General features: G+C 41.6%; 1 protein-coding gene across 1 annotated transcript in view; it reads left to right on the top strand.

The window, feature by feature from the left end:
* Btaf1 (B-TFIID TATA-box binding protein associated factor 1) overlaps nt 1-9,911 on the top strand; it is a 90,337-nt gene extending 80,426 nt beyond the window's left edge. The window contains exons 36-38 of the mRNA XM_038332091.2: nt 5,623-5,782; nt 6,082-6,252; nt 8,411-9,911. Of these exons, the coding sequence (XP_038188019.1) occupies nt 5,623-5,782; nt 6,082-6,252; nt 8,411-8,554 (475 nt within the window). The 3' untranslated portion in view covers nt 8,555-9,911. The remainder of the gene's footprint in view (nt 1-5,622; nt 5,783-6,081; nt 6,253-8,410) is intronic.
* Nucleotides 9,912-10,963: the final 1,052 nt, after the last annotated feature.

Raw genomic sequence — 10,963 nt, forward strand, 5'->3', positions numbered from 1 at the left:
TTTTAGAAGAAATGCTCTCTGTTTTCTCCCATTTAGTATAATGCCTGTCATGCAGCCTTTGTTACGTTGAGATATGTTCCTTTTATTCCTAGTTTCTTCTGAGTTTTGTCATGAAGGAATTGAGGATTTTTTTTTTGAGCCTCTCTGCATCTATTAGTATAATTATGTGATTTCTATCCTTGAGTCTGTTTATGTGATAAATAAACTACATCCATTGTTTTACATATGTTAAGCCAAGCCCTGGAATGAAGCCAACGTGGCTTCCATCTTTTTTATGTGTTTTGAATTTGAATTGCAAGTATTTAGTTGTGAATTTTTGCATCTTATGTTCATCATGGAGAGTATAATTTTCTGTTTTTGATTATTAACTTTTGATATCAGAAGAATACTGGCTTTATAAAAGGCTGGTAGTACTGGGCTGTGGTACACACCTTTAATCCCAGTACTTCTTGGGAGGCAGAGGCAGGTGGATCTCTGTGAGTTCAAGGACACATAGGGCTGTTCAGAGAAACCCTGTCTCAAAAAACAAACAAACAGAACAAAACATATTGGGTAGCAATTATTTGCTTTCTGTTTTAAATTAGCTTAATGAATATTGGCAATTGGTTCTTATTTGACTGTCTAGTAGAGTACAGCATTTTTAGCTGGAATATTTTTATTACTTATATATTTATGTTGTTTATAGCCATTTAGTTGATTTCAGTGGGTTTGTCTAGAAACATATCATTTCTTTTAATTTCTCAGATTATTAGAATATAGATTTTAAGGTGTATCCTAATCTAAATTTTGTTGTTATCCATGTCTTTTTAAGCTCTGATTTGGTTAATTTCAGTGTTTGATAGCGTGACTGTTGACCTTGCACCTCTTCAGAGGACCATCTGTTTTCATTGATTTTTGTTGTTTTAGTTTTCTTTTTTAACCTTGGAGGTCAGAGGACAACTTCTGGAGTCAGTCTGTCCTTCTGCCATGCCTATGCTTGCTGAGCTGTCTCGCTTGCTCTGGAGTTTACTCCACGCTCTTCCCTCTCAGCACTGCTCTCATTGTGCCTCAGAGGTTCCTATTGTCATTGGACTCCAGACATTGACAGTTTCCTCTCTTATTTCTTGTTCACGTGTGTCTGGTTTTCCTCCTGGCTAGGCTGGCTGTTGGCATTAACGTCGCTCACTGTTGCTGTGTGGAGGCCGACCTGTCTTCCTCCAGTAGTGCTTGTTTATGGAATTAGGTGCCTGTGTACCATGGTGTTTCTTCCTTGCAGTTTTGATGCTTTCCTTCTTGTTTGGCATTCTGACTGCCTCCTGGATCTGGGTGTTTGTTCATTTCTTTTCCTAGATTTGGGGAGCTTTCCACCATGATTTTCCTGAGAGTATTAACTTGATACTGTAGTAAATCTGGTCTGCAGTGGTGCTCGTAGACCTCATGTTCCATTCACACCCTGATTATCTCTCCTGGGGTCTTGATTTTTCTTCTCTCCTGTCCTTGATATTATGACTTTAGCTTCCTCTGTTTTATGAGGCCTTTTACTGAGTTTTTCATTTGACTTGTCTTTTCATTTCTGAATATTCAATTTGGGGCTGATGAGTTAGCTCAGCTGGTAAAAGCACTCGCTCCACAAACCTGGTGACCTAATTTCAATCCTTGGGACCCACTTTTTTAGTGTTTCTATTTTCTTAATGAATTCCTGCTTCATATCCTATATTGGCTTCCTCATTTCAATGGTTTCCTTTTTTAATATATTTAGAAATTCATTTGTATCCTTTTAAATCTCTTTAAATGTAGTTGGAGGCCACTCATTCGTTTCCCGGCCACCCAGACCCAAAAAAATCACACAGAAACTGTATTAATTAAACCACTGCTTGGCCAATCACTTAGGCGTATTGCTAGCTAGCTCTTATATCTTAAATTAACCCATTTCTATTATTTTTATTTACCACGAGGCTCTTGGTTTACCAGTACTGGCATGCGGTTCTTTCTCTGGTGGCTACAGGGCCTCTCTCTTGACTCTGCCTTCTTTTCTCCCAGCATTCAACTTAGTTTTCCCACTTAGCTCTATTCTGCACTGCTATAGGACTGAAGCAGCTTTATTCGTTAACAAAACACATTCACAACATACAGGGGAAATCCCACATCAATTAAACATTATTAAAATTTTTTTCCCTTGAGTCTTTGGATTTCTTTTTATTTTAGAAGGGAAACTTTACGGGCTGGAGAGATGGCTCAGAAGTTAAGAGCACTGGCTGCTGTTCCAGAGGACCTGGGTTCGATTCCCAGCACCCACATGGCTATTCACTACTGTCTGTAATCCTCACACCGATGAACATAAAATATAGTTAAATAAACTATTTATAAAAAAGGGGGGGAACTTTCCTAGTACAGATCATGGGCTATGCCACTGAGTAAAACATCCAAGAGAAGAAATAACTAGCATTCTAAAACAGGAATTGTATTTTTTGCCTGATTCACTTTTTATTTTTTATTTATTTATTTTTTATTTTTCAAGACAGGGTTTCTCTATATAGCTTTGGTTCCTGTCCTAGAATTTGCTCTGTAGACCAGGTTGGAAATGAAATCACAGAGATTCTCCTGCCTCTGCCTCTGCCTCTGCCTCTGCCTCCTAAGTGCTGGGACTAAAGGTGTGAGCCACCACCACCCAGCTAAGTCTTGGATTTCATCTGATTCGTTCTCGTTGGTATCTTGAATTTTTTCGTGATTCTTGATTTTCTTTTGTTAGGGCTTGCACATCTAGGGTTTTTCATCAGTGCCCCCCACCCCCATGTTCTTTCTGCTCAAGTATTGCAATGTTCTGCTTGGACTGGCTTACATGGGGCTGAGAGTATTAACTGCAGAAGCAACAATGGCTACTTGCTAGTCATTTAAAAACAATCATCGTTTTTAACTTCAGAAACTGCCGAGGCATAACAAACAGCAGTAGTACAGTGATGTTTAGTTGCTAACATTTGAAAGGGAAGTAGGCTACCTTGTCATAGGGGTTAGTATTGATCAGCTGGGGAAAATCAGGGAAAGGTAGATAGAAGGGGGTTTGGAATATTAGGATCTACGGAGCATAATAGATTAGTAAAGAAGTAAGTAGAAGGAGGAGGGAATAGTCAAGTGGTTAAGAGCCCTTCTGCTCTTTTAGAAGACTCAGGTTCTATTCTAGGCACCCACATGGTGGCTCACAATTCCAGTTCCAGGGGGAATCCAGTACTGTCTTCTGGCTTCCTGGTATACTAAGGCAAGCATGCAGGCCAAACACTCATACATGAAAACAGACAGTTTAGAGGGAACAAGAGGGGTATAAGGAAGGAATGAAAGGGAGTAGGCTGTAAGGAAAATAGAATGCATAAGAGAGGGTGTGAAGAGACATGCAGTATGAATATAAGACCTAACTGAGCAATCAAAACAAAAATAAGAACATTTAGAGATATTTACATAAAGTTTTGGTTTGTTGAGCCAGGTAAACTAGATTTTAAAATATGTAGCAAAATCAAATCAGGCATTCCTAAAATTCCTGTACTTGGAACGTGAGTCAGGAGTTCAAGGCAGTCTTTGAGACCAGCCTGGGATACAGGAGAGACCTGGATGGAAGGAGGGATGGGAGTGAGAGAATTTATCAGTCAACATTCTTTCTTCATTGGTAGAAGGGTTTTGAATTCCTCTTCTCCCTGTTCTTTGTAGCAGATGATGATGGGGGGAGGTGCCGTTGGTGGCTCCATTTTAAGCCAGGATTGTGTGTCTTGGGTGTTTGAGAATTCAGAACAAGTGAGTTTTTGGGTTGCGTTCTGCTTAATGGCCAGGTGCTATTAGCCGCTTCTTCCTTGGTCTGTCCTCAGCCCCCAGCATGGAGTGTGGAAATTTCCCCATTATGTTCCATATGTTCTGGAGATAAGTCCAAGGTACAGAAAGTGCCCGTGACTTTTTGCTATTTTTTTATCCTTTTGGCAAGGGTCCTGGCTGCCTCCGTCAGCATCTGCTTCTACAGTCTCCACCCAGTTTCAGGTCTGGCCAGTTCTTTTCTCATCAGGTGATGTGAGTGTCCTCATTTCATGCAGAGGCTCAGAGACTCAGCTTCAGCTTCCCGCTGGCTGTTGTTGAAGCTGCCCCAGCAAAGGTCCTGCTCACCTCAGCCCAAGCACAGGGCATGAGGCTGCCCCACCCAGCGTGCTCCTATGCAGAGAGCTCACCTGGCTTATTTAGTCCTTGTTTTCAGTTACTGCATTTGTGGAGAGGATGAGTGTCTCTGTTGGTTTACTTATTTATTGGTTTTTTGACTCAGGGTTTCTCTGTAGTTTGGGAGTCTGTCCTGGAACTTGCTTTGTAGACCAGAACTGGCCTTAAACTCAGATCCCCCTATCTCTGCCTCTGCTTTAATCCCTGTGCTGGGATTAAAGGCACGTGCTGCCACCACCCAACAAGGTTATTATTATTATTTGTTTCTTCACAGTGAGTCACACTGAAGGAGCTTCTAATTTGCCATCTTACCCAGAAGTGTGGCTGCTACTTTTATTGTTAGTAATAATTGTCCTTTTTCCTAGAGACTATTAGATGTCCCTATGAATATCTTCTAAAGTACAGCTGTCCTGAATGGTGGCCTCTACCTCCCTGGACGATGCAGAGTGCTCCCACTCATCTGTCTCCACACTTTAAAGTCCATAGTCAAACATCTACATATTTATAACCTGCTCTGTATCTGATATAAAGTACAACCTTTTTAGCCTTATTTCTGTTTATGAAATTTCTGATAAGCTTTAGAATGAATTCTTTCTACTACAGATTGGCATTCATGCATTCGTGTGTGTGTGTGTGTGTGTGTGTGTGTGTGTATATATATATATATATACATATATATATGTATGTATATGTATATGTATATATAAATTGTTATATTAAAATATGTAATAGTTCAAGAACAGTTGATGTTGGAGAAGTCAGGGAGGGGCAGGAGCTTGAGGTAGTTGGTCACATTGCATCTGTAATCAAGAAGCAGAGAACGATGAGTGCAGGACCATCTGCCTGATTTTCCCGTTTCCTTCAGTCCAGTGAGCCTCCCTGTGGGACGGACCACCTCTATTAACCTAACCTAGAAACTCACAGACAAAGCTATAGACTACAAATCTCATCATACTGACAGTGAGTTTAACCATTATAGTATATTCAAAGGCTGTTGTTGTCTTGGTGGAAAACTAATATCTATACCATGGCTGTGCTGGCTGGTTTATATCAACTAGAGACACAAGCTAGGTCATTTGGAAAAAGAAACCTCCTCTGAGAAAATGCCCCTACCAGATTGGCCCTGGGCTAGCCTGTAGTTCATTTTCTTCATTGATATGCGAGTGACCAGCTTGCTGTGGGCTGTTAATCCTGGCTGCTGTAAGAAAAGAAAGCTGAGAAAGCCTGGTAGTGGTAAGCAGAACTCTTCCAGGGCCTTGTTCCTGCCCTGATGCACTGTTATCTGAGAGGTACAAGAAGGAGTAAAACCTTTCTCCCCAAGTTGCTTTTGATCATGTGTTTTATCACAATAGTAGAAGCTGTAACTAAGACAGAGGGTGTCTGAAACAGTAGTTTTATTAAAGGATCCCGAGTAAGAACTGTACTAACTCTACTTTTTGTTACTTACGTTTGTAGGTTTAACAATGACCCATCCATTGATGTTCTTTTACTTACAACTCATGTTGGTGGCCTAGGGCTTAACCTGACTGGTGCTGACACTGTGGTGTTTGTGGAACACGACTGGAACCCTATGCGAGATCTACAGGCTATGGACCGAGCCCATCGCATTGGGCAGGTAAGTCACCCAACACTCCACTAAAAGCTAGGCAGATACTAGGAAGACTGGATTCAAATTCTTTCTAGGATGTTAGGAAGTGCTATGACTTTGGGCATGTCGTTCTCATCTTCTGTGGTATCATTTCCACTACCACTTTCTGAGCTTGGCTGAGAAAGCCTGGGTCACTGTCATCCTGAAAACAGTTTTAGGTCGTGGGACCAGACAAGACCCCAGTCGCAGTTAGTCTAATAAAAAGGGCTGGCCTGACAAACTGGGTTTATCAGTTTTCATTACATTTAATTGTTTTTCTTATTCAGAAACGCGTGGTTAATGTCTATCGGCTGATAACCAGAGGAACACTAGAAGAGAAGATAATGGGCTTGCAGAAATTCAAGATGAATATAGCAAATACCGTTATTAGCCAAGAGAATTCTAGTTTACAGAGCATGGGGACGGATCAGCTTCTTGACTTGTTTACTCTGGATAAGGTAAGGAACTCACTTAGCTTTACTCAGTCCTGGTGGTTGTCTGCGAGGTGCAAGCGCTCAGAAGCTTGCCAGGTGCTGTGCTGCAGCCTTCTGAGGTTAGGGAGTATAAAGCACTGAGAACAGTAAATGTGTTCGCTTCACTTTTTAAAAAAGATAGTGTTTGTGTGTATGTGCACAGGGCCTTTGGAGGCCTGAAGAGGGTATTGATCCTCTGGAACTGGAATTACAGTGTTCACTGTAGACACCTGAGCCCTCCACAAGAGCATTATGCCTTTTGTTGTTGTTGTTGTGTTTTGAGACAGGGTTTCTCTGTGTAGCAGTCCTAGCTGTCCTGGAACTAACTAACTCTATAGACCAAGCGGGCCTCAAACTCAGAGATCCCCCTATCTCCCAAGTGCTGGGATTAAAGGCGTGCGTTACCACTGTCCGGCTGCTTTATACCTCTTAACTAGTGAGCCAAGTCTCCAGGCTCTAACACCTTTTTTTTTTTTTTTTTTTTTTTTAAGTACATTTACTTCTGTGTAAGTGGGGCAGTTGTTGCACATACCCAGCACACTTGGTCAGAGCAGCTTCCTGGAGTTGGCTCTCCTTCCACCGCCTGGCTTCTGGGGACATGGCTCAGGCTGTCAGGCTTGGTGGCACTACCTCTGGCTACTGAACCATTTTGTGAGCCAGTAGATAACTTTGGGCCACATAAATTTCTCCACACTAGATGTTTGAAGTCTCAGTCTTTGTATTGTCACCAATATCTTGTCTCAAGGTTTCTTTCCTTTGTGTTTTCCTTCTCGGGGCTCTTGTAATCTCTGGAGTCTGTGGAACTCAGGGGTGTGTGTTTCTGGGCCAGATCCTACTAATTGGCAACTTTAGGCAAATTAACTTCGTAGCAGCTACACCTATTACATGGTGTTAAGATAAAGTGAAATTATACCACACACAAAAAACAATACAGGCATTAAGAGCAGACTGTCAATAGATAGTAACGTTGCTATTGTGGGGATTAAACTATTAATATATTAGATAACAACATAACATAAAAATGTGCCCCAGCAGAGCATGGTGGCTGAGGCCTGTAATCCCAGCACTCGCTCTGGAAGCTGAGACAGCCTGGGCCAAATAGCCCTCCCTCCCTCCCTCCCTCCCTCCCTCCCTCCCTCCCTCCCTCCCTCCCTCCCTCCCTCCCTCCCTCCCTCTCTCCCTCCCTCTTTCCTTCTGTCCCTCCCTTTCCTAGTTCCTCCTCCCTCACCTTTGTCCCTTCTCATTTTATTGATTGGTTCATCGAGACAAGGTCTTAGGCATCTCAGGCTAGCCATGAATTTAGAGTGTAGTGGAGGATGACCTTGATCTCCTGATTTTCCTGAGTGCTGGGATTACAGGTGTGTCCCACTGTGCCTGGTTTTGTGCTGTGCTGGATGGTGTTCGACACAAACAGAGCTTGGAGTGTGGAGCCCCTGAGCCTCTCTGGTTTCTTTTTCTGTTGCTGGAGATTGAAGTCAGGGTCTGGTGCACAGTAGGCACCTATTCTACCTCTGAGCTGCAGCCTTTGACATCTTCTGTCTCTTCTTAAATTTTATTTTGAGACAGGATATCTCTGCATAACCCTGACTTTCCTGAAACTCACTCTGTAGATCAGGTTAGCTTTGAACTCAGTGATCCACCTGCCTCTAAAGTGCTGGGATTAAAGGCACATGCTGCCACCACCACCCAGTTTATTTTCTTTTCTTTTCTGTCTGTCTGTCTATCTGGTTGAGGGGTTTTTTTTTTGTTGTTGTTGTTTGTTTGTTTGTTTTTGAGACAGGGTTTCTCTATAGCTTTGATTCCTGTCCTGGAACTAGCTCTTGTAGATTGGGCTGGCCTCGAACTCAGAGATCCGCCTGCCTCTGCCTCCTGAGTGCTGAGATTAAAGGTGTGCACCACCACCGCTCGGCTCTCTCTTTTTTTAAAAAAAGATATTTCTGAAGTTAATAACCTCATTTTAAGCCAGGCATTAGTGGCACATACTTTTAATCTAGCACTTAGGAGGTAAAGGCAGGGGGAGCTCTGAGTTCAAGGCCAGCCTGGTCTACATAGTAAATTCCAGGACAGCCAGGACTGTATAATGAGACCCAGTCTCAAATAAACAAAAACTCATTTTTATTTTTATCTGCAAATGTTTCATTAGGATGGCAAAGCAGAAAAGGCTGACAGCTCTACTTCTGGGAAAACGAGCATGAGATCAGTTCTTGAAAATCTGAGTGACCTCTGGGATGCCGAGCAGTACGATTCCGAGTACAACCTGGAGACTTTCATGCGTTCTCTCGAGTAACCGCTGCACGCTGGATGCAACTGCTGCTGGTTCAGTTCCATTCTGCTGATATTCAGCAATTCCTAAGTCTATGGTGAACTTTAACTGAATGTATAAATAGATCGGAAGAATATTCAGCATAGTGCTGGCTCTTGTTTCACCGGGGAACAAGTTATTCTCAAATATTTGCACTGTATTAAATTTAAATGTTAATGTGAAAAGGTTTAAATTTTACATGCTGAATAGCTGCAGAGGGAGGAAGCGGCCAGGTCTCCATGTGCTACCAGGAGGTGCTCCTGCCGGGGACGGCTTCCTCCACAGTCACCTTGTCCACAGGAGAATCACCAGTGCCGCGGTGTCTTTAAAATAGTGCTTGTTTTTATAATTGATTACAAATAGGGCTTCTTTTGTATAAAAGCCTTAATGAGCCATACTTTTCAGAATTTCAGAATGACTTTAATATTAGTCACCCCAGAACATGAAAATGTTAAACAATGAATTGAACCAGGCCCTGTGGCAACCTTTGTATATTTAATGCAGATGCATATAGTGTTTTTCAAATCTTTATTAACATCATTTTGTTCACTTTTAAAGTGTAACTATTCTAAATGCAGGTACTGGTGTATTTAAGGCTATAATAACATCCTATTAGAGGGTGGGTTTTGTTTAATTTATCTAATGGCTAGGATATAGCCAAATTCAAAGAATATATGTACTCAGTAGGTTTCAATCATATATATATATAAAATATATATATATATTTTGTAACTATGAACACAATTTTCCAGACATAAATTTTACACTGCTTAAAATTCCAAGCCCTGTGGTGAAGGCTGTTTACTATAGTAGAGCATGACTGGCAGACAGGGAGGAACTGCTCTTCATACACAAGCATACAAGGATACACGTATCTATATGCACAGTGTCCCTACTACACCCAGTGTGTCTGGTTTGGGCACTAAAATCATGTAGTTATACCAGACAGCAATAATAATTGAGCACGGAGCTATGAACTAGTGTAAGAACAGCTCAGTGGTGAGGGTGGGTGACTGTATACAGATATGCATGTATGTGTATGTATATAATTTTATAAATTTCCCATATAAGTTAATACATGCCTATGTATACACACGTGTGGATTATATTTGTATATATATATGTACAGGTAATAACATCTTTAAGGTTTGTGTCTGGTCCTATACCTAGGCATCAACTTCAAACCATCAGACCTCAATTGTACAATAACAAGGGTTTTGTTTAAAATAATTAAAATTCTACAGCACTTGGATATAAAGTTTGTCACACTTGAGTAGCCTTGACAACCATGCTGTAATACTGAACCTAGCATTCCACAAGAGAATAAATAGCAAATTGTAAAGCCTGTGCAATTGTGTATTGTTTACAGCGGAGACTAAACAGCCAGCCCAGATACGCAGGGTTTTGAAAGGCTACTCTTTTTCCATATCTATGGTTTATATTCAAATGTAGTAGATCAAAAGGAAAACTCAGGATTTCCTGTAGATTATCCAGTGTACTTGAGTGGTTTTGTATTTGCTGTTTGCATATCTTCTAAAAGCAAGGATCAGTTTTATCCTTGAAGAAATACTAAAAAAACAGAAGAATTCACACCAACATATTAATTTTTTATCATAACCTAGGAGCGGGTATTTAGGCAACTGAAAGTTTGTTTAATCAGGAATTATATTTGTATACTGGCAAACTGTTTCTCAAAGGGTGGGTGGAAAAGTCATTCTGTTCTTCTCGTGAGAACAGTATCACTTTTAAAACCCTTTATTGTAAGATGTGAAATCACACATCCTAGTTTCCCAAACACAGAAAAACACGCGGCCCAGAACTTAGTGTCCTGCTCCCGAGGCGGTGGGGCTGTCACAGCGCCACTGGCAGCTGTGGGTGTGATGGTGTCAGCGGCTTTCAGATGTGCAGGAATGAGAGACAGACACGTTGTGGTGTTACTGCTGAACTGGGCTTTGAACACAATGGAATCCACTGTACTGTTAGTTGTTAAAATTAATTACATTTGAGGTCAGTCATACACTTTCTTGTAGGAAAGTTTTTAAAATTCTAGGTTCTGGGTGTCCACCATTTACTCACACTCGGCAGATCCTAGTCTTTGAGCAGAGCTGGTTACTTGATGCTCACTAGGAGAGAAGTCTCCGGTGCCAGGTTTCTAGAGACTTGGTCAAATGTACATCTTCCAGGGGAGCGTTGAAGGTGTGACAATGTGACCAAACCCTTTGAATGTATATGGTGTGGGAACCAAGCTGGTTCAGTACTTGGGAGAATCGAAACTGTAGGAACAGAATAAGAGTTGGGTGTGGTGGTGCACACAGGACACAGGCTGGTGGATCTCTGAGTTCAAGGTCAGCCAGGGCTACACAGAGAAACTCTGTCTCAAAAACTCTAGGGAGG

Source organism: Arvicola amphibius, chromosome 1, assembly GCF_903992535.2.
Source record: "Arvicola amphibius chromosome 1, mArvAmp1.2, whole genome shotgun sequence".
In the NCBI taxonomy this organism is placed as follows: Eukaryota; Metazoa; Chordata; class Mammalia; order Rodentia; family Cricetidae; genus Arvicola; species Arvicola amphibius.